Raw genomic sequence first — 24,216 nt, 5'->3', positions numbered from 1 at the left:
TGCACTGTTGAGCGTTCTTAAATATGTGTCTATCGAGCAAAAATATGTCTGCAACGTTTCTGGTTTTTCTAGTTTTTGGCGAAATGTTTCACCATTTTGCATCTAAGCACTCACAATTAACCAAAAATTTCCAAGGGGGGAGGGGGCCCCTCCCCCTAGACCCCTCCCCCAGGACGCAGATCACTAAAGTGCTACCATCGGGATGTCGGCCCCCCCTTTCTCAAAATCCTGGATCCGCCCCTGACAACTCATTGTATTTTGCGAAGTTGACGTTTTTTACAAGAACATGGAAACAATATTAAGCATTTAGTGAATCATGCCAAGTGGCCTAAAACATGTCATTACAAGGGTTACTTTCATAAAGATGGCCATAGCTATAGGGGCCTTGATATCGTGCTATGCTTGTATAGTATGGACTGTGCCACGTGTATCATGGGGAATATATTGTTTTGTTCATGCGGAGGAGTCAGTTGGCTTGAGGTGTGATTTACTTATCTAAATGTTACTGATATATTTAACCTACTTTTCTTGAACGTCTAAGATAATATTTCGCATAACTTTGCCGATCCTTTACTGACTGACCTAATTAATTCTAGAATGGAGCCAAAGTAGTTTAACTCCATGTAACGTTTCTTGGAAACGTGCCAAAAAATCTTAACAAACATGTGTTAGACAGGGGATGAGCTCACAGTTGTTGGTACCTGGGAAATTTCGCAACACATGTATAGCCTAACATGGTATTTAAGTAGGGTTAAATTCTGCAGTTGTAAACTTTTGTACGTATATTCATTGTTAGGCAGTCAAGAAACGGGGCTTTGCCGAACGTTGTTTGTTTCATAATATTGGAAGTTTTGTAAAGTTAAACTTTTTAAAGATTGTAAGACATTATAAATCTCTTTTCATAACACAGAATATTGCTACGTACAGTCTCCAACTTGTCATTTTAAAATTTTTATCAGTTTCCTGACAATTTAAATTCCAAAATTTGTTATTATTTTGCATCTTCAACTGCTAATTTTTTATCGCCAGTCACGCAAAATTACCAATATTTTCCGGGGGGCCTTTGCCCCTGGAAACCCACAAGCATAGGCGTAGGAGCCTAATTTGATTTGGGGGCTGAAACGACTTGCCCGAAAAATATAACCAAAATCGGGAAATCAGCAGTTGTTTTTAATGTGTTCGCGGGAAATTGAACAAGGATTTCCAAGACTGTGTAACTACCTGTTACACATGAGGTGATAATTTTCCCTACATACGCGATGGTATACGGAACGTGTAAAGGGCAATAAATCGGAGGAAAATGTTGGCTACGGAACATGTAGGTACTGTACATAACTGCAACTCACGTGTAAAGAGAGTTTCTTTTGTATGTTTGGGCAAGTTTTTACGCCCGGGAAACAAATAAAATTAAAATTGTTGCCTGACAGGCAAGAAAATTTAGATGGATTTGTCAAAGTTTGTTGTTAGCTATCACTTTTAGCACTATCCATACGGAATAGTGAACCCAAGCAACTTGGTATTCCGTTCATGATTTCACTATCGCGGGATAGCGGAATAGCGTAAATTTCGACCCCTGGTAAGGTATGATTGGCACAACATAGCCATGTCCAACTTATAGGTGTTAATTGTAAACGTTTGTCTTCTTTGCTTTTCACCAGTATATGTGCAATTTTGTTTCATTAGACTATTGAAAAGCATTGCTAAACAAGAAAAGCCCAAAACACACAAAAAAGGTCTCAAGAATGGTTAACAAATGAAGATTCTGACGTTCCATTCTGAATGTACACAAACATGGCAGTGCGTGCAAGTAAAGTTTAATAAATTCCATGTAACTGTTGAGTTAACTACTAAAATGACATGAACTTTAGTTGAATAGGCAATGCCATTCAACTGCCTTGTGAAACACTGGGACGTTGCCCATAGAAACTTAACAGTCTTTCTTTTGCAGTCTCTCAAAAACTATTAATCTCTATAAAACAATGCTTCAAATACATTCCCACTTTCACATTCTGGCATTTATATTAAGCTCCTCAATTAAGATATTAGCTTCTACTTTTATACATCTATTTAAAAATTAGTTAAAATTGATCATTTATCAGATATTTCGTAGCAAACATGTATACTACTAATTCAATGACTATATCTTTATGAATGTACAGTACTACTCTCAAATCCAGGCAACAACAAACATATATTTCTAAATGTACATCAAATAATATATAAATCTAGCATCTACAGAGCTTCATAATGGTCAGTATATATACAAACAATCATGCTACAAACACTTCAAACCACTCTCCCACAGCTATAGTTTCTGTTTCTTTGATGAATGATAAAATCTAAATCAAACTTCTAGCACAGAGCAATAAAAAAAAGTTCAAATGACATCTGATTCCCTTGCTGTGATATAAAATTTCGAAATTTATTTCCTTCAGAGACTTAAAATGTGCAAAAAGTTGTGATGTCCTACATGGAAAACACATGAAACTTTGTTTTTTGCTGATGCACTTTTGATGATGCAATGATGCAATGATGACTTCTACATGATTGAAATTGCTGTTTAATTGTGATGGAGTGATGAAACTTTTATGTAATTTTTGTAGAAAGAATTGGAAAGTAGTGTGTAATCGTCTACCAAAACAACCCTGCCAAGAATAGTGATTGAAGCATAATGATAATGATTACAACTGACTTTCAGCTTACACTACATGGAATCAATACTTTTCACTTGAACTTATTTAACAGCACCATAGATATCAGAACACCAAAATCTGGCAAGGTTTTGTGAGTATTTACAACAAGGTTCTAATATGTTACCTTAACTTTGCTCTCACACAGAATTCATATCTGTTTATTTTGACGTCAAAGTCAAATTTGGAATCATGGAGCCTACATCAATTTAACCATTTCCATCTTCACTATACTAATATAATAATTCTCTACTGTTGATTGGAATATTTTGCATGTGACATGCGCCAATGCACTATATCTGCAGCAGCACTACAGTGACTACAGTTCCTTTTGTGCAGGAAGATAGGATACAAAATAGTATGTTAGAGCTGAATGTAATCCAAGCATCTACTTACAAAAGACAAAATACTTTATACTTCTTGCCAGATTGAGTTGGAAAGAAGGATAGTAATGCTTAAATTGTTTACAGAGTTCTAGATGAAGCAATATGTTTATTTTTAAACCACACAAAGGTGTTTTTGCAGTCACTTTTTAGGGCATTCTCTAGGGATACAAAAGTGAGCAATAAACAAGGTAAGGATATTTTCAGGCATTTCAAATGTAAAATTAGCAGATTTGGAGCACCAGATCTCAACTAGAAGAGATTGATTTGGAAGAATGCATAGCCTTCACTAAAGAAATGTTGAAGAATCCCACCAACTATTCATCAGCTTCAGTTGTTAAATAAAACCACTATCTGCAGATACATGTTGTCTTCGTGCTTACAATGGACAGACGATTACAATGTCTTTCATACAACAGTGACATACTTTGGTGCACATATGAACTGTTGTAAGCCAAAATTTTTCTTACGACAGTTTCATTACTAGAATAGGAAACTTAAAAAAAAGTTAACTGGCACATGATAGGGGTATAATGCAGTATCCTGTTGCCATGTTGACTATTGTAGTGTACTGCGTGTACATATTTTCCTTTCCTATTTTGTTGTTGAAAAAATGAACACACAACTGCCTGTTCTGTAGGAGGGGGGAGGGGGAATGACTAATTTATAATACTTGACATTTATAACATATTGTGTTATCTTCCCTCTGTATCTGCACTCATACCATCACTCTCTACCCCAGGACGAGGACTGACGGTATTTAGACCATTCCCATAGACGTTGGTTCTAGGAGCCAAAGGCGAGACTGATTTCATCAGAAGGCCAAGACCAGGTCGACTGATATCTGTGCCTGATATAAGACTATTCCTGTGAAGAATGAAAGAATTGGGAGTAAAACAGTATCTTCATCTGTGAATACTGAATATAAGCTACAGTTACAGGTTGTAGGAAAATGCAGTGATTCAGGAACAGTTACATGGAAGCTCTAACAGTATAATCTACAAATTGTACATTAAGAATGAAGCCCTATGAAGCCAAACCCCAATTATCCAAACCTAAAGTTATATATACACATTGCAGTATGCTACAAAAGGTATCAACTGTGGGAGCAAGACCTTTCTTAAAGATTAATGGAAACTGTTGGAGCAAAATGACAGATCTGTGCACCCCATAGACAACATATAGTACATTGTCAAGTCATGCTTGAGACTGCATGGGACAGAAACTGCAATAATGAAGAAAAATAACTCAATACAAAATTACCTAACTACTTCAAACTGACTGCTTTTACGTACACTTTCCTATAAAAGATTGTCAAGTATATTTCCTGGTTAGCACAAGCTGCGTGATGATACAACAGCACGAGGAGCTACAATGTAACTAAGTGATCTGAAATACTTTCTATGGGTATTAAGAAACCAGTAAAGTGGGAAAAAAGGCATTTGCATAATGCCCTAGGTTCATAATTTACTCATACTAAACAAAAGTGTCAAGAGAATACCATTTCTATGTCAAAGGGTGATAGAAAAGCATAGACAGCTAATAGTAAATCATAAAAGCTGTAGAGACTTTTTTCATGGGTTTTTGGGCTTTTCCTTGTTTAGCTGTGCTTTCAATAGTCTATTGAAACAAAATTACACAATCTTTCATCTGCCAGACTACTGTAGATGAGGGTTTGATTCTATAACGTCCCAGGTATTTCATTTTGCTTGGCAGATCAACTTTTCTTTTACTAGCATGGGCGAAAAATAAGCTACGAGATAAAATGTCTTACGAGACAGAATTTCCAATTCCACTGCTGAAAGGTGTCTTTGGCATGCCAAGGGACAATCCAAGGCCAGACGAAGGGGTGAAGGGTTGACCAGATGGAGCATTACCAATTGCCTTGTAAATATCCTGTTAAGAAAAGAAATTGCATAACAGTAAAGAAAGGCCTATAAGTAAAAACACTTCAATGTTTCAATGAAAGTAGGATTACGCCAACAAGGCAGGTGAACAAATTAGACTTTTATTGAACAGTGGGATGCCACAGGATCCAGTTTGATTTTTCACTTACGAAGAAGATTGTGCCCCTTTCCCCCTCTCCCTAGTCCACATTAATTGCCTAGGGTTAGCAAAAGTTTAGATCATGGTAAAAGTTGCATGAGGTGTTCAAGAAAAAAAAGGATGATAAATTGGCTGGTTGTGTGACATTATTAAAATCCACTACTCATCAGATTCACTCAAGTTAATTGCAAATGCCATATACTTATGCTTTGTCCAAGAAGTTTCAATTACCTGTACATGACAGCAAAGTAGGATAGTTTTACATGTAAAATTGCTATAAAAGCGTGGCAGCACTAGGATGAGGCTTTTCTATAAATAGCTTGATAAGTAAGAGACTTTCCAAGATTTTGAATGTTAGAATATTACTGCAGCCAAAAACATATTTATAAATAAATCAATATCTATGAAAACTTTATTTCATGTGTATTTAAGAGTGAAAGAAAAGATAAGGCAAAAGCAGCCAAGAGTGTTCACCTCTTTTTGCTTCTCCATCCTGTACTCTCTGACAACTTTCTCTAATGCCATCCTTTGCCGAGATAGTGAGGAAATTCGATCTTGTAACATTCCATTTTCTTGCTCAAGAAATTTGGTCCTGTATTCCAGTGATGAGATGTTTCGATTCTGGTCACTCAGAGATTCCTCATTCTCGACCATTCTGCAATGACATATATAAGCAACATTAATGGATTGATGAAAGAAGAATCAGATATGAAGGAGGCATTTATTGGCTGTGTCTAACAGTACTACTCATGAGGTACAGTTCCTTCAAACAGTTTAACAAAATCTTTTTCTCATAGGAAAGATGTAACCATTTTGATGTTCCTAAATTATGCAAAGGCCAAGACTTAAGCAACTTACTTTACAAAAGGACATATATGTTACATATTTGCACAGAACTGACAAGTAGAAACATTTTAATTTTCAGAATAGTAAAGGTTTTAATAATTAAGGATATTATAAATACTGATTAAAGTGAGCATAATCATACACTTGTACTCATTCCAACATTAGTGCAGTATATTGCATACTTGTTCAATGAAATGTGTCAGTAACTCCAGGGTCAGAGCTGATTTTGGTATCTATTGTTATAGTACTTGGGATGATCAGCATCATCTGTTTACATCATTCACAAGGTTTTCATAAAACATTTTAGCAGATCATCATAAATGTAAGGTGGTTACTACCGGACTCTTCCGGTCATAAACCTCTAGTATACGATTTACATTTAGCGATGCTTTGGATGCCCTATAGAGATGTTTGCATCATGCAACTTCAATTTCTTTGTATCACCAGATTCGTCTAAGGCAATCATACAACTTTTAGGATCTTTTGACCAAGAAAAGTCTTAAGGAGGTATGTGTAACTTGTTTGCAACTTAAAGGTCGGTATGCCAATATATTATTGTGCCATTTTTATTTGAAAGCATAGTGTCCCTGTAATTTTAATTTTATTTGAAAATTTAAATACCGAATTTGTTATTTTAATTGACTAGCGATAGCCATTCTAGATAAACTGAGACAGGCACAAGGATGGCTGTAGTAAGAAGGTAAAGAGCTTGAGTATTTGCAATGACAACCAATTTGATATTCCAATGAGTACAACAAAAATGCAAAAACAAATTCCTCACCAGCCGATATCACAACCAATTAAAGCAACACATAAACGAATTAATGGGAAATGTATATCTACATGGTGTTAGCCAGTTAGATATGATTGCAAGGTAGTGAACTACCACTATTATACGGTAACTTATTCAAACCCTTAACTTGGACGAAGCTGAATATAGCATGATATTGACATAGAAGACACTAAGTCTGAACTAATTCTAGTTTACGTCGCTCCGATGAGGTACTAAAGAGCTTACTTGTCCATTAACTGTCTATTTTCAGTCAACAGTGTCTGGTTCTTCTTTTTAGTCTCTTCTTTATCATTTTGTTCTCTCTCTAGTTCTCCTTTGACGCTGTTCAATTCATTCTGTGCCTGTTGGATGTTCTCCACCAAGAGGGTCTTTTGTCTATTGAAAATGTTCCTGTGAGTAAAATCAAAAGTGGATGGAATGATGGATATTAATCATTCTGTGACATGCATTTGTAATAATTTCACATAAACGATATCAATGATAAATCCGCAAGATGCAGTTTGATGAGCAGAGATGAAGCCTCAAGATGAACTGTTACCTTCCAACGACCCCTGAAATGTTTTTCTTTCTACAACATCAATGTCTTACTACAGATAAGAAAGATTTTCACACAAAGGATATCAATGATAATCCACAAGATGCAGTTTGACAAGCAGAGATGTAACCTTGTACAAGATGAACTGTTACCTTCCCCAGACCCCTGAAATGTTTTTCTGTCCACAACATCAATGTCTCACTACAGACAATGAAGATGGGATGAGGATGTTGCATGATTTTCATGTTAACTTTCTAAACTAAAGGTAAGAGAAATTTGTTTTGCTACTGTCTAAGGTATACAGGTAGACTACAGGCCAATTAAAAAAACTAAACGAAGCATACTATTGACCTAATAATGCTCAAATCTAAAAGTGAGTGTAAATTAGAGTTCAAAAACATTTTCTTTTATTTGTTGCATATATCTTTAAATAATTTTCTGTGATATGTAACATACAGTGAAATTTTAGGAAACACAGCAAAACCTTGACAAACTCACTTCTTATATCCAAAGTAGTCCATGCTACACTGCTGTGCTACGGAAGGTCTAGTCCAAGTCTAGTCTTTCTTTTCTTTTAGAAATTTTAAATGTTGTGCTTAAGACTTAAAGCATATGCAGTGATATTTAAAACTAATAACATAAATTTAGAAATATTTAATGGCACAAGCAAAGGATGAGTTTTTATTACCTTGCATTTTCCATCTTCTCCTTTGTCTGTAGTTTCAAATTCAAGTATTTTCTGTTTTGGTTGTCAAGCTGGTTGGAAATCTGATTAAGTTCCATCTGCAATCTAGTCACTTCTGTCTGTAGTTCAATAGCTCGGTCTTGAAGGGTCTGCTTTCCTTGCTCTGATACAAAATGCTGATAAAAGTAGAACCATTATTTATATGAATCTCTGACATAACACCATTGTGGTTAAAAAAAGGGAGGGGAGGGGGGGGGGGGTATGCCAGTCTTCCTTTCCTACAGGGTGATAGAATTTCTGGAGAATATCCCAATTGAGGTATAACCGAAGATCACGTAAATCAAGCAATTGAATAACAAACATTATTAACGAAACCATACTCAAAACTGGTAAACATGTCAAAAAACATGCAACAAATACTGTATTAAAGGGTCTGATCAACACGTTAGTAAAGAGTATGTTTGATGGTTATAAAATGTTATAAACTGCTCAGTCTTTTTTCTTAGTACTTTTATGACAGAGACTCCAAATCAACAAATTCGAAAAGTTGCCTTTAAAGGTTAAATATGATCCAACCGTCCGAATAGGAAGAAGGTATGAGAAATTTAAAAAAATAAACATTTCTTCAACTACAGCGTACTTCCTCTGATCATTCTGTGCATTGCATCATTTATTTGTGCGGAGTCCTTCTGCATGTCATATACATATTATTCAGTCTGTAATATTTGAACAGATCGAGTGTACATTAAACAGTGATGGTGACTTTTATTGAATGAAAAGTGAAGAAATGTTTTGCATTTGGTGGCAGTGTAGTACTCAAAGTGAGACATGGATTGATGAAACTATGAAGACCTCTACTCCAAAAACATCCTTATACTCCTGGCTAAAAGGTGACGAAAAATATATTTTTCATGAAACTTAGTTTGTAAACAAACTACTTTATAAACTTAAACAGATCTAATAAAAGTCTTTGTGGTTTTCCCCATCTCTCCAACTGCAAGGGTTGCCTAGTTTGTATACTAGTGTTAACATTTATTCTCTTTTCAGGAATCAGTGGTAAGGGTTGTGGCTCCTTTGATAATAATTATTGGGTAAGTAATTCCTTGAACTTCAGAATGGTACATTTTATATAACTTGATGACAATTTCATACTCTTTTCAACAGTAATGCTGATCTGAGAACAAGCTACAGCTTTTGCCTGGTTATATTATGTCAAAGGAAATAAAAGAAAGGGAAAGATAATCAGAAGAACTGAAAGAGAATCATACTTGCATGACAGCAAGTTTTACTATCAAAATAAATACAAAAGCATTACTCAAACAGAACAGTCTATCACACTCATTAGTTCATTATGTGTAACTAATAGGGTCGTGTTTTTAAGGTTGCTCTCCTTAAATGCTGATTGCCTTTGAAAAGAAAAGAGCTACAGATTCACTTTTGATTTCATAATTCAATCCTGTTTACTGTAAAACTTACATTAGCTTTCTTAAAAATTAACAACTCTACTATTCTTTTGCCAAGTAATATATAGTGATAATTGCTATTTCACTTTCTTTTAATTGTGTAACTATGATACTGTAACTATTTCCTCAAAGTTGAAAAAAAATTGACAGGGAGAGAATTAGCAATTATAACACAGTTAGGGACAATCAATGAATGTCAAGAAGGGATTAATTAAGTTAATGAAATGTTATCACTAATCAACAGTGCCATTAATGACCTAACATTGAAAGGGCTATGTTAATAATGTGTTTAAGAAATGAGACTTTCAAGACAATTGAATTTGGAGCAAAGGAATAATATTGTGGATTCAAATACTTTAATAATGTTCCATAATTTCCATGAAATACAAAATCTTTAAAATCCCACTACAGTATGATGAAAGGCCAATTCTGACAGAAGCTTCTAAAGTCAGGCAATGGTGACTGATCATGCTCCAACATCAATAAAAGCTTCTTTCATACTCAAAACGTATTGCATTACTGAGACATTATTTAATTTAGTATTTCCAAGTGTCTCGGGATGTGGTAAGGGATGTGGAAGGGAATCTATGGGAAATATATAGCAGTTTTAGAATGCCAAACTTTTGTTGGAAATATTGCCTGATGACCATGAAGGATCTAGGGATGAAATGAGACGAGCTCTAGAGTCTGCTTGTAACACATAAATAGGATGAAGAGAACCATGTAGCTAGGTTCGGAGGCAAATTCTATTCCTCTTTGGCCATATGCTTCACTTAAGGTATCCACTTGTATTCCATTCTCCTTCCTACTTCTTTCCACCCTCCCTCTCCTCCATGCCTTTCACTTTAGAATAACAAATAAACTAAGCTACAGGTAGACTACATGCTGTGGTGGACTCTCATTTAAACTCATTCACTATATATATTTCAGTAATTCTTAGACTGTACAGAATTGGAGTTATTATTTGTCTGATTCTATTGACTGGTCTACTCATACTGACTGTAATTTGTAATAAGGAGCAGAGGATAGGGAACTGGTTGGGATAAATCAATAATAAAAACAGCATATGATTACATGAATTATTCAACAAACATTTTTTAGGCTCTGTGTTATTACTGTATGCACAGTTTACAAAACGTTTCATGCCTGCATAATCTTACCAAGTCTTCCACATTTTTATGTTTATCTCCTATGGTAGTAAGTTCTGATTGTGTAGTCAGTAGCTGATGTTTTAGATCTGAATTAATTTGTGCCAGGTGTTTCTCCCTCTCTTCTGCTGCTTTCAGGTGTTCTTGAGTTTCCTCCAGCTGTTGAGCTATCAAGGAGCTAAATCAAAATAACAATTCAAAACAGAACATTTGTTTGAAACCATGACTTTATTATCATAAAGCTCTAGTGAAGCTTGATTTTGCCAATCTTAATTGTCATAGTCTACCATTAAAAAAAAGATAAGGGAAATGAAGCACAATCTGTAACAGTTTAGTTAACAAAAATGAACACCAACAAAATTAAAGCTAGGATTATCGTTCAAATTCTTAGGGGGATAAAATGAAACCTTTTTGATAAAATTGAACGTACCATTTTTTTTGGTTAAAAAAGTTAGCACTACATATTTTTGCTTACTGCTAATCTTGTTTCATTATATGTGGCAAGTGATTGCAAAAAGCAAACCCTCCGTTAAAACATTTAATTTTTTTTCCCAAATTCTTGAAAATGTTAAGCGTTTAAGATGTACATTAGGTAGCCTAATATAATTTCTCAACTGTATCCATTCTTCACACACCCTCAGAATCTTCTGTCATTGCTATAAATAAAACAATATGACATAGTCAAGAACTTGGGTGAGTGACTCACTGATACCATTACCAGACTTACTTAAAAGATAATATCAAAACAGTCTCCATAGCAACTGTACCATAAATTGTATGGCAGGATTGGGTTTATATTACCTATCCAGGAAGTCACCTTGAATCAGCTGCATATTCAAAACCAAGGATCAACTTAACAGTTACATTGTGTTCCTTCTTTCCTGTAAACGCATATCACTAGCAGGAATCAAACCTGAACTGCATGTATTGGTTACCTGTGAACTTTGTCTTCCTGTAGTTGTAATTTTAACTTGATCTGATCTTCCTTCAATACATGTAATTCTTTCCTGCTTGCTGCTAGGTCACTTGCTTGAGTTTGAACTGTTTCTAGTCTTAATAGAGTACTATCCAATTCTTCTTGCAGTTCTGGGATCTGAACAAAAAAAAAGCCCAAACAACTGTGAAAATGGATTCATGATTGCTGATCCAAAATTATGGCATCATGCTAATAAGAATATGCTAATGTTAAAAGAACAAAATATAATTGTAAGAAACTATTATTTTAAGAACAAAGCACAATTAAATGCTGGCACTCAACAGCAAACACCAAATAGGGAAGAATACATGCAATGGTTTCATAACATTTCAAAAACAAGAGCATCAATGACGCAGTATCTCAATACTGGAAGTTTTAATTTTGATTCCTAATTTCAAATCTTTGCTCTGTCTCTACAATTATCAATATCAATCATGGTACAACAAATATATAACTTGCATTTTTGCTACTTTGCCACGAATAGTCTCTGCAGGTTACACTTTATCCTGCTAGTCTTGCCTTTAGCGCTCATTGCCTGTTAGTCGAAAGAACGACGTTGCAAGGTTTAGTAATGTCATAGAATATTTAAGAACTTGTTTTTTATGTGGTATCCTTCATCTTGGGTCAGTCTCTGTTGGACTTTTTGGTCATATAGTTTGACGTCAATGACAACGGCCAAATTAGAAGAGGCGAACAACTCGACCATATTCTTGATGCCTGCCTTGAGAGCTAGGCCTATTGACCTACTGTATGTTACTGTAGACTGTAGTGGTGACTACCATCAAAACTGTGTCCACTTCTAGATATCAAAACAAACCACGTTTTCCATCTCAATTTTTCTGACATGAAGATTTCATGGATTTATGACTTGGAAAAAATAATGTAAAAGAAGATTACAAGTTTTTATATGCAAGTGATGGGTGGCCTCCTCCTCCCATAATAGCCTCCTCAGTCCTCTCCATTTTGTTTTAATTCTTTGTACATTTGATGTCAAACATTACAGGTTCAAAAGAAAGCTAAACATACTTCTTATAACCTTATACATCTTATATCCTTATAAATAAAACATAACCTTATACAATTTTTATAGTCTTATAAAAGTTGTGATGCTATGGCCGGCTCCTCTTTTATACGTACCCATCAAACAAACTTACCCTGGTCCTTCCTAGGAAAAGCTGTCTGAACACCAGTACAATGCTAATGTGGCTATCACTGAAAGCCTAATAGGCCTAGGCCTATATATATATTTGTTTAAATGCACTAGGCCTACAGTAAGTAGCCTTCAGAAATACAAGAATGTGTATACGTAATTATACAAAATACATGAAGGGCAATCAAACAAACTTATCATGGCCCTTGCTCTGAAAAGCTACCTGAACACCAGTACTATCCTTAAATGGATGTTACAAAAACGAAGGCCTAATATAAATTAAATGCACTATGTAGAATTCAGCAGTACAGAATTTGTATATATGTAATTAGCATGCAATACACTACACCTGGCGTACCTAACTACAGTAGAGACAATTGGTCGCGAGGGTAGCCATTTTTGTATATCTAACATGTAGCTGCCATGAGTCATAGCCAATCTGCTACAAAACAGACTTGGGGGCGGGGCTTAATCATCAAAAACGGACCTTTTTACTAAAAGTAGGGGCGGCAGCTCAGTATTGTTTTAAGAAAGAAAAATCATTTAAACATCAAATAAAGCAAATAAAAGCCATAAAATGTCATATACAGCTAGTAAAATTCTTATTAATACCTACCTGTAAACAACAAATGAAAGTTTAAAATGTTAATAAAATATATAATACATAGGACCCTATCTTAGACGATACCACTGTTGACAGACAATTCTATTCTATTCTCTTTCATAAAACAAGTTTTGGAGCGTGTGCAAAAATGGGTTGTTTAAACTGTATTTCCGTCCAAATTGGCCCGATTTGGACATAAATCGGTGAAAAAGTCATAGAATGAGATAAAATTCTCGAATAAAAAATAGTAACTTTTGTTGGCCTATATGATATATGCTTGCTCTGAAAATTCCAGAGAAAAAGAACTTTATATGAAGACGCTGAAAAATGTTTAAGAGAAGAGAGAGTCCCACTTACTGTTACAATATCTCTATACATGTAATGTATTGAGATAAAAATCATTTAAACATCAAATAAAGCAAATAAAAGCCATAAAATGTCATATACATCTAGTGAAATTCTTATTAATACCTACCTGTAAACAACAAATGAAAGTTTAAAATGTTAATAAAATATATAATATATAGGACCCTATCTTAGACGATACCACTGTTGAAAGACAATTCTATTCTATTCTCCTTCATAAAACACAAGTTTTGGAGCGTGTGCAAAAATGGGTTGTTTCGACTGTATTTCAGTCCAAATTGGCCCGATTTGGACATAAATCGGTGAAAAAGTCATAGAATGAGATAAAATTCTCGAATAAAAAATAGTAACTTTTGTTGGCCTATATGATATATGCTTGCTCTGAAAATTCCAGAGAAAAAGAACTTTATATGAAGACGCTGAAAAATTTTTCAGAAAAGAGAGTCCCACTTACTGTTACAATATCTCTATACATGTAATGTATTGAGATAACTAGCAGCAAAGCAGGTAGGGTCAGGACTTAACATTCACATACAATAGCAATACAAATGATGATGTGAATGATCATACTGACAAATGTGGTGATGTTAGAATGAAGTAGTAATATTTCATTATTTAGGGTTTGAGGGGAAATTTCTTTATGGTCACCTTGCGTTCAGCTGCCTGGGCCCTTTGCTGGGCCCTGCCAAGAGCGTTGATGGCTGCCGAGTTCTCTGCCAGCTGATCTGATTTGTGGTTATCATGTTCTTTCATTAGGTTAGTAAGCTGTTGATTAGATGAAGTATATTTTGCAAGCTGAATTGGGTTGACAATTGGTAACTTGTTAAAATATATAATAATGTCAGTAAAATCAAGCACATGGTAAAATTCAAATGATAATAAAATGATGATACTCTCTTATTATAAGTTGTCATTAATAAATGTTTAAAGAAACTTGATACCATTCTGAGATAGTTTTGCTTTCAAAGTCTTCCCTGAATATCTGCCAATAGCTTTTAGACATTAAACTGTGATCAATTAACACAAATTGAACTGTGAGTGAGACAGAGCAATCAGATTTGCTGGGTGTTTTTGTTTTCCAATATTTAGTCTGTGCCACTAACTATACAGTATAATGTAAATGCAACTATAGATAGTCAGTAGGTTTATTTTGCAAATGTGTCACATGGCATTAGTATGTTGCAGTGTTAGGCTTTTCAAGAGCTCTATGGGAATTATTTGTTTAGTTTAGTCTTTTTGGTTAGCATCCTGAAAGAATAATGATCTCACTTTCACACGGAAGCATGACTGAACATTTTTTGTCATCATGCCAAGCTCTTGATCTATATCAGTAAATGAACTTTAGAGGAACTATTAAATGCAGACGGTTAAGGACTTTCAGACTAATCATTAATATTCCCACAGAATTATATTTAAGTTAATAAATATTAAGATGATATTGATCCTCATTAGCTCACATGAACACATACTTAGCAAACAAAGCTAAGCTAAGCTAGCTGTCACCCTTACAAACTAATGTAAAATGGAGACAACACAGAAAATGATACCAAATATTTATCACAGTTAATGACATTAAATAGGCCACAATGCTCAACATGACACAAGTTTGGTGCTGATGTGTATTGCTTCTCATTAAAAGCATTGTATTGTTCAACAAGAAAAGAGACTTACAATATTGGACAACAGACTAGAGAAGACAAACATGTTTACATTTTGTAGATAACTGCAAGCTACACTCCATCCTCTCCCCTCCCTGTCACCCCCACCACCTTTTCAACAGATGTTCAGCAGTTTAAAATTTAATAAGTCAAGCAAGTTATGTGGTGTGAGTATTTGGGTTTTATTCAGCTGAAACATTCTATCTTATTCTTTAATCTGTATTGGATGTTGGCTGCTCTAAGTAAAACCTACAGTAACTTGATAGTTTACAGTACAATAGTAAACTTGAACAGGAAAATCTAGTATGCTTCTACAGTATTTAGTGTAAGTTGGACACATTTAAATAATGAAAATTTTCTGGATTGAACCAAATACTGGTTATCAATATTGTTTTTTTACTACTTGTCGAAATAAACATATTCATCTTTAAATCACCTCAAATGGTACAGTAGTTCCAACTATCACGTATGGTCCTATCAATTATTAAGTGCTACATTAGGACTGGATTTAATGATGACTAAACGTCTACACCTTAGAGTATAAAGCTATCCACTAGGGTCCCGGTTGTACTTAATTAAACCTGCCTTAAACATTAGTTGCTTAAGTTCACGATCTGTAATTAAATCTCCCACATCCATCAGGATGATCTGTATAACATGAGTTGTCTCAACTGTGAAGAAACATGAAGTCATGATATACACTCAGTTTAAAGGAAGTTACTAAGTTGTGGGTTGTTTATTTTCAAAGGGAATAAATGAATGTATCCTTCCTGATCTAGTCAAGACATGTGAAGGGGACTGTGGGAAAGTGTGTAAGTTGTGTACTGGCAATGTTTCTGATGAATTTTTTAAGGTTCTGCATGTTATGCCATGCATGATGATCCAGCTTTCCCTCTTGCAATTAGAAGGTGCAAGGAATATAGGTGCAAATGGTTAGATGAATATTACCCTAAAGAGTTCCCCCTCTAACTCTGTTTTGGAAAGTTCATTAGCAGCATGTTTGTCCATCACTTCCTTCAGTTGTGACCAAAGCTGTGTGGAGAAAGAAAGGAAGGTAACATTAACAGTCATAGTATTTATTACAGTTTTTGTCATTAAATATCATTCACTAGTGGGAAAAAATATCTCTGAAAGAATGATGTTTGAGATTATCATCTGAAGACTAGGGCATTTGAAATACCCCCCCCCCCCTCCTCAATATTTATATATATCATTACAGAGGGAAGTCAGATACATTTAGTTCTCTTAAACTTTGCTACCTTATCAAGCTCCTCCTCCAGGACTTTGTTTCTACTGTCGACATTCTGCCTCTGCTTCAGTTCTTCTTGCACCCTCTCATCCAGTTTGATGCTGTTAAGAGACAAACGGCTCACCTCGCGGCGTAGGTTGGCCACCTCCTATAATACGTTTAAAAGAATTGATGATAACTATTGTTCCAATAGAAATATTCATATCAGTGATTCAAGATTGCATTCACATTATACTTAACATCATTCTGCAGACATATGTGGCAGTGCATTGAACTTTGTCTTCATAAGTAATAGGAAAGGATGAGTTTTAAGAAATAGGGTCAATTCACTCCTGAAAAATGGTACTTAAAGAAAAATTAAAATTTACCCACAGGCCCAAATTGACATGACATGTGGAAAGACACCATATCAATTTCAGGCGATTCTGAGAGGGTCGACGTGGAATCAACCCAAAAATCTGTTGATTTGGCATGGATTGAACCTCTAATGATTTACCAGTAGCTCTACAAGAATTGAAACAGTACACATTTCAAAATTGAGCCCAAATTCTGGAATGCAGGCGCAATGCTCTCAATTAAACTTGTTAGACAAGTCTAAAAAAATGATTTCAAAATAACAGCCACTACATCAACAATATTCAACATACAATTCCTATTTTACCATTTTTATAGAATTTATAAGAAACTTATTTTTTTGCCTTATATATCGATTAAAAAATAAAATGATCAGATGTTTGAATATTCACCTCTGTTTTTTCTTTTAAAACTCTCGTGAGTTCTTCATTCTTTTTCTGTTCAACTTCGAGCATCAGCTTCAAGTCGCAATTATCTTTTACGAAGGATTTTCTTTCTTCTTCAATATTGCGTTGAAGATGAACAACTTCAAACTCCATTTTTGCCTGAAATATTAAGAAAAAGGTCCATAGTAATATTGTAACACATCAATGACTTCACTACACCTCAATTTCAACCTCAAAAACAAAGAGCAAGAAACAGATTGCTGACATACAATTACAGTGTAATAAGTAAGTAACTTCTTCCAAAACTCAAATTCATATGTTGACCTGCTGTCACTGCTTATTAAAAATGGCTTTTAGGTGTTACCTAGTATATAACATAGTTCTACTGTTATTCTCCTCCCACCCTCCCTGCCCCCCCCCCCTCCTCTCTCTTAATATAAAACATTAAGCAAAGAATCAATCTTAATGGGATATTCCAGAGGATGAAGCTGAAAAATCTAACAAAATTGATTGCTGGAATTTTTTGTCCTGCAAAGATATGAACTTTCCAAGTTTTATTATTTTGGAAATGCATCTAGCAACAGAAGGGACCATGCAATAAAGGCAATTGAAATGAGCTTAATTCTGTTTTGTCTTTTATGCAGAAGATAATAATTACTTTTTCACAAGGCTACATTTGGATACAGAGAACAATGGCAGCTAGGCAAACATTCCAAATGTATAAAATATGTTATTAAAAAAGTGGAGTCCCATGCACTGTATGTGCCATGTGTACTGCTTAGGTTAGTGGCTCTGATAGCTTAAGCCAAACTACAGACAATTTTTGGGTGTGTACTGCAAACATCATGTAGACACACAGTCCTATTATTGTGTATTGTTTCAAGACAATACAACAATAATAAGCCAAGGGGCAGAATCTTGATACTGAAATTTAAGCCTCACTTGAGGGAAAATTTACAGATCACCGGCATGCTTCAACATCAATAAGATATAAATGTACTGGTATGCTGCAGATATGGCAATGTGATTGAACCTTGTTGTACATTATTGCCCTAGGATATCTTTAAACAGTACTGAACTGAAGTGCAGTGGGAACAAAGTGCTGAACATGTTATTCAATAATTTAAACCACTATCATGACACATCAAACAAAACTACTTGATTCATTATTCTAATTGTATCTTGAAAGCATTTGTACAACCCCAGTCAATCTGTAGATGGTTCATGGCCTTTTCTTAGAGCAAGAGGTTGGGTTACTTTCAGCAAATGAGACCACTTTTCTTATTTTTGACGAATACAGCTGCTGTAAAATGTACGTCATTAGAAGTATACCAATTTGTACGGTACTACTGTGACATTTCTATTTGTTATACCTGTCCTTCCCTTGAGAAATCAAAAGTATTCATGAGCTCCTTAGATTTCCTGCTAAGTTCCCCACGCAAGACTGCCACAACTTCTTCAGTACTTCTGAGATTCTCTTTTGTGGTAGTGAATTCTGATTTGAGATCTGTTGAATATAAATATATATATGCATAATTCAATTTTTGAAGAAATGAATATTCTTTCAATGGAACAAAAAATCCTGACTCTATACCATGGAACCACTTACCAACCAAATTAAAATGTCACATGTGCTTTATCATTATCTGATTGAAAGCATTATTGCTTTTGCTGAGTAACTGCCCTGCAACATGGTTCCACATGTCATGTATGCTTTATCATTATCTGATTGAAAGCAATATTGCTTTCGCTGAGTACCTGCCCTGCAACATGGTTCCAAATTTACTGTTACTACCAAATACCATGTCATTATGAAAGTGACTTTAAAAATGTCAATGCTACTCAAGCTGCACTAACTGCCATGTTTAATATATTTGTTACTAAACGGTAAAACTTTTCACCTAAGCTTCCAGCGGCAGTCTTGGCAAGTTTTCCAAAGATGGATGGTTACAGGTAGGTGGATGTGGTGTCTTTTACTGTACATGTGTGTGCCTATTGCAAATAACCCATTTTTCATGCTGTTACATTTTCTGGGAAACAAATTATTGCTGGTAGCAGGGTACCCAACTGGCTCTTTTGGAATTTACTTTTGTATAGTTTTTGCTTGATGGTTACTTTGTTCCTAGAAGGTTCTAAAAGATATAGTACTGCAGCTTAATCTTTGATGATCATGCATCATCAGTACTGCAGTAATAAACCATTATCCATCTGGTATTACAGAGCATTGTTGATGTATTGCTATGATACAAAATGAGCATATGTTACACAAATGCACAGATGTAAAAAAAAAATTAGGGCAAAGAACTAGGCTAGCACCTGGTTAAATTATTCCCTGTAATCTCTGAATTGTGTCTGTTTTGGAGTGGAAGTTGTTCAATATCATATAACATGGTTGCAAATTGATGATAAGGTCTACACAGCCTCATGGTCTAACCAGTGAAATCATTACATTGCAGTATACACATATTCTATCAAACACTGTGTGAATGTACTTTACAGTCAACAAAGAAAGTACTGTTGTTGCACTTTAACTAGTTTTGCTTGTAACAACATTGTCTTTCAACATCCTGCCTAAGGAAATCTCCTTTTGTGTTGTTATATTGTAAACAGCACTATGTGTGCTATTCTTGGCACAATAGCAAGGTCATAGCAGTGGTGATAACAGTACCACACAGATGAAATAAAGAAAGGTTGGTTGAGTGGATGGGAAAGGAGAAAGCGTGGGAAGGGAGAGAGCATTGGAAGGGAGAGTGGGTGGGGAAGAGAGTGGGTGGGGAAGAGAGTGGGTGGGTGGGGGAGGAGGATGTGAGCAGAAGGGGATTGGTGCAGAGGGAGAGGGGTAGGGGAAGTGGACTGATTGAGGAAGATTCATGAAAAATGAGGTATTGAAATAGATCATCATTCGGATTGGAGAACAAAGTATTTTCTTTCTTCTCAGTGTAAACCCAAATCTGACAATACTAATACGCCAGGTGAAATTTACACTGACCAGTGTAAAGGATTCAAGATTTTGACTTTATGATTTTGACCCTCAATTAATAGAATGCCAACCAAAGATTCATGCACAGGAGCCCACATATCAAGACTGATATTCATATAGAGTTTATGTGTTTCAAAGTTTTCAACTTGGAAGCTGACTGTTTGCATTAGGGGCACCTGGTCACTCAATAGTTAGAGATACACATATTTTGACTACTGGTGACTTTCAATAAGCTTTGATCTCCACCAAGAACATGATCAGCTAAGAACCAAGTAAGGGACATGTAGGAAAGTATAATAATAACTTTAATCATAATTTATTCTTATATAGCGCTTTACACCAAAGAATGATCTCAAAGCACTTCACAAAATCGCATAAAATATTACAACTTAAAATTATTACAGCCAAAAATATTACAGCCTAAAAATATTGCATCCTAAAAATTACAACAACAAAAAATGAAATAATATGAAATTGATATATGGTGAAATATCATTTCATTAAGCCAAGGTGTCACATATAAAGATACACATGCCACCATCTTTGCATAGAATCCTTTTACCTAGCATAGAGCAAGGAGACATTTGTTAATATCCTTCTGTACCTTGGTGTTCAGTATGCAACTTAATCAGGTCTTGATGCAGGTCACTTTGTCTCTTGAGACTTCCGTTGAGCTAAACAAAGACACCAGATGGAGAGAACAAGAGGTACTGACCCTTTAATTAATTATGTATGTATGGTTATGCAAATGCAATCCAGTATGCAGAAAGGACATACTGTATAATATATGTAAAATGTGAATTCAAAAAGACAAGTGAAATAACAACACTGACTCTAAATTCAGTTTCCACACCATTTGGTTTGACCGAGCAATAATTTAACTTATTTGGAATCGATTGTTTTTTAATGTACATGGCCTGAAAATCCTTGTTTCCCTGACCTGTATGTCTGATGACTTATTTTAAACTCTTTGTTTACACTCTAATATATACAGACTTTCTGGACGGTATATATGTTTTCTTTTAAATGTAGTATCTGAATAGTTATCCACATTTGTGCAACCTGCACTTAATACTCATTAGCTTTAACCCATGACTACATACAGGAATTTGAGATGTTGAATGAGGGGGGCAGTTAGAACTAAGGCTGTTCAGGTTGTCTGATTGGATATATATTTAGCTTCATTCTACATTGAATTTCAGCATATAAGTCTAGAACAATTCCATTCATGGCTAAGTCTTACCTGTTCCTTCAATGTTTTCTTTTCTGTTTCTATTACTTCCACAGAGGTTGCGGTCACATGGTTTGCTTTTTCTTTGGATATCATCACCTGTAATTCTTTTGCTAATACATCTCTATCTTTCTTAAAGTCCTCCATTGTAGCTTCAATATTACCAACTTTTTCCACCTCACGCTTCAACTCCCGGGCTTTTTCCTGTTCTTTTAAAAGCTGTAGGCGGAGTTTTTCTGACTCACTTTTAGAGTTGTCCATTACCTTTCAAAGTAGAAAAAAATCGTAAGCCATCCTTGATTATTTCTTCTTGGTGCTTACCTTACTGTGATATTAATTTCATAATCAATATCAAATATAAATGTCTATAACTGTTTGTAATTTGCTTTAATCTTTTTATAAAAGTATGGATTTGCAACACCACAACCCTGGCCCTGCTCATTATCCTGTTTTCCATAATCCCTGTGTTATGTCCCTGTACTCGACTAATCCCTCAGACCATTATCTCACCCTATCTTGCTCTGCTTTAAGCTTCATTATTTCTCGATGACTTCTTGCCATGTCATCTTTTGATGCCTCCAGTTCTCTGCTGAGCTGGTTCAACTATTGGAGAGAGAGAGAAAGATACTGTACACTGTAGAGAAGGGTCACTTACACAGTGTAAACCCACCTACAGTATGGCAAAAATGATCTTAGGATTACAAAATGTAAATAACAAAAAAGAAAAAAAATTCAAAGAATTGTAAAGCAGCTTTCCCGAATTTGGTAAGCACAAACACAACTCATACTCAAAAGATTGAAAATTAATAAAAGACAACCAGCAAACATTAATCTTTTTGTTTTATCAATGGAAGATAAGTCTTTGTAGATTGTCTACACACATTCTCAATTTAGCATCTTCTATCTATCACATATAAAAGTTATTTAAAAAACTTTTTCAAACAAAATTGTTCACATACATACAGTAGGTATGGTTAGCAAATGTTTTTCCAGAAACAAAATGATACTTGATCTTTGCAGGTAAAGATTCCCACAAATTGACATTAAGCAACAGTCTATATGTGGACTTAATGAAAGATAAACAGATATTCTAGACTATACCTTGGTCTTCAAATCCTGTTCATTGTTTTTATATCTGTTTACAACCCCCTCCCATTTCCCTTCAGTTTCATTCAATCTTCTTTCTAGACTGCCACATTTCTTCCGCTCTTCCTCCAATGATAACATTGCAGACTGCAGTTTTACCAAGCTGCTTTCGTTCTGTCTGTGTAATTGTTCCAATTCCTTGTATAGCTGAGGCACACTCCTAGATTCTTCTTTTAAACTCTCCTATTTCCCAAAGAAAGAGAGAAAAGCAATGAATAAACTTCTATTTGCATACTGCTGATCACAATCAAACCATTGCATTCCTAAGAATTGTTTTTTTCAAAAATGAGTCATTAAGGTACTGTACATGTTCAGAGGTTTAATCATTTGAAACAAACTTCCTCTTTCAGAATACCTTTAGACACTTCTCTTTCTATATTGTAGGCCAGATTTAATCATCCTAATTGAAATTTATATTGCATGTCTAAATCATTTTTCAACAGATACATTCACTGCCAGAGGTAACAAGCTACTGTCCTCTAAGGATTGTTGGAAGAATTTTTGAAATATTAGCAATAATATTATTAGAATTCTCTGAAGATCTGATAAATATAAAGCTGAAGATTCACAGAAGTTATGTCCAGCATTTTTCACACTGTAGGATTCTGAAAGGTGGATCCTACCTCTCATTGAGCAATGTTCAGAAGGAACATCAAGACACTTTCACCTACTGTAGACACTCTATAGTCGGATGCTGAGGGGCAGCATCAATGAGCCAAAGTGACATTGCCAGACTTTCTGAAAAAGGGGGGGGGCAGCAAAATGACTTGAGAGCAATTCTATGGGGGTAGGGGGCAGAATGTGGGGGACTGAGGTGCCAGTGCGGAATGGAACGCATTGTCGGATAGAGTCCAGAGGCCTGGCATTATGTCACAAAATCCCACAACTAATATCATTTCTCACTCAGTTTTGTACTCATGAGTGTATAAATGAAGGTAAAAGCTATTATTATATAACAAAAGTTGTTATGATGTCATTTAACAAAAAGAGGTCACCGTGGTAGTACTACAGTACATTGTGTATGGTCAGAGCCTGCTCTCGTGTTTTTATTAATTGCGCATCACTCGTAATATCCGTGAGCCTTTGTTCAAGGGACTGATTTTCATTTTCCAGGTCCTTGTTTTCTTGCTATGTGAAAGAGAAAGCAAAATGAACATTAGCCACATGACACACTACAGAAAGAAACAGGAACTTGTAATTTTTAGTACAGGTCTGTATCACACAAACAGGACATTTGTAAATGAGTCATGGTGAAGAAGTCTCACTCTGCCTTGCACTCTTTGAACTGTTCATGAAAATGGCTTTCTATGCCTAGTTGCGGCCATACAGTAGCTCTCAACAAAGAAATCAAAAGATGATTGCAGTTACTGTTTACTGTATGGAGAAATTTTGCCTTAAAAATGAAAATTTCAATTGTCATTTCTGCTGGGCCATTTCTAACCAGTAAATGAAGAAAGCTATAGGGATCAAACGTTCAGGTTACCACCAGCCTATAGGGGTCTGGGACACAAAGTGTTGCTAGCATAA

At 35.2% G+C, this 24,216-nt stretch overlaps 1 protein-coding gene across 7 annotated transcripts in view; it reads right to left on the bottom strand.

Annotated features, from left to right (window-relative positions):
* Positions 1-1,556: 1,556 nt before the first annotated feature.
* The window catches only part of LOC139975639 (uncharacterized), a 45,860-nt gene continuing 23,200 nt past the window's right edge, over positions 1,557-24,216 (bottom strand). For 5 of the 7 annotated variants that reach the window (XM_071983715.1, XM_071983712.1, XM_071983716.1 and 2 more), the window contains 17 exons: positions 23,704-23,817; positions 22,645-22,872; positions 22,054-22,146; positions 21,556-21,807; positions 20,917-20,986; positions 18,706-18,839; positions 17,339-17,491; positions 16,603-16,740; positions 16,292-16,375; positions 14,334-14,450; positions 11,525-11,682; positions 10,602-10,767; positions 7,982-8,154; positions 6,984-7,148; positions 5,594-5,774; positions 4,848-4,969; positions 1,557-3,940 (listed from right to left, as the gene is read on the bottom strand). In XM_071983715.1, the coding sequence (XP_071839816.1) occupies positions 3,769-3,940; positions 4,848-4,969; positions 5,594-5,774; positions 6,984-7,148; positions 7,982-8,154; positions 10,602-10,767; positions 11,525-11,682; positions 14,334-14,450; positions 16,292-16,375; positions 16,603-16,740; positions 17,339-17,491; positions 18,706-18,839; positions 20,917-20,986; positions 21,556-21,807; positions 22,054-22,146; positions 22,645-22,872; positions 23,704-23,817 (2,520 nt within the window). In that variant the 3' untranslated portion in view covers positions 1,557-3,768. The remainder of the gene's footprint in view (positions 3,941-4,847; positions 4,970-5,593; positions 5,775-6,983; positions 7,149-7,981; positions 8,155-10,601; positions 10,768-11,524; positions 11,683-14,333; positions 14,451-16,291; positions 16,376-16,602; positions 16,741-17,338; positions 17,492-18,705; positions 18,840-20,916; positions 20,987-21,555; positions 21,808-22,053; positions 22,147-22,644; positions 22,873-23,703; positions 23,818-24,216) is intronic. The other 2 variants (XM_071983714.1, XM_071983717.1) reach the window with 2 other exon arrangements.

The sequence above is a fragment of the Apostichopus japonicus genome, chromosome 11 (assembly GCF_037975245.1).
Source record: "Apostichopus japonicus isolate 1M-3 chromosome 11, ASM3797524v1, whole genome shotgun sequence".
In the NCBI taxonomy this organism is placed as follows: Eukaryota; Metazoa; Echinodermata; class Holothuroidea; order Aspidochirotida; family Stichopodidae; genus Apostichopus; species Apostichopus japonicus.
This window is presented reverse-complemented; position numbering and strand designations above follow the sequence as displayed.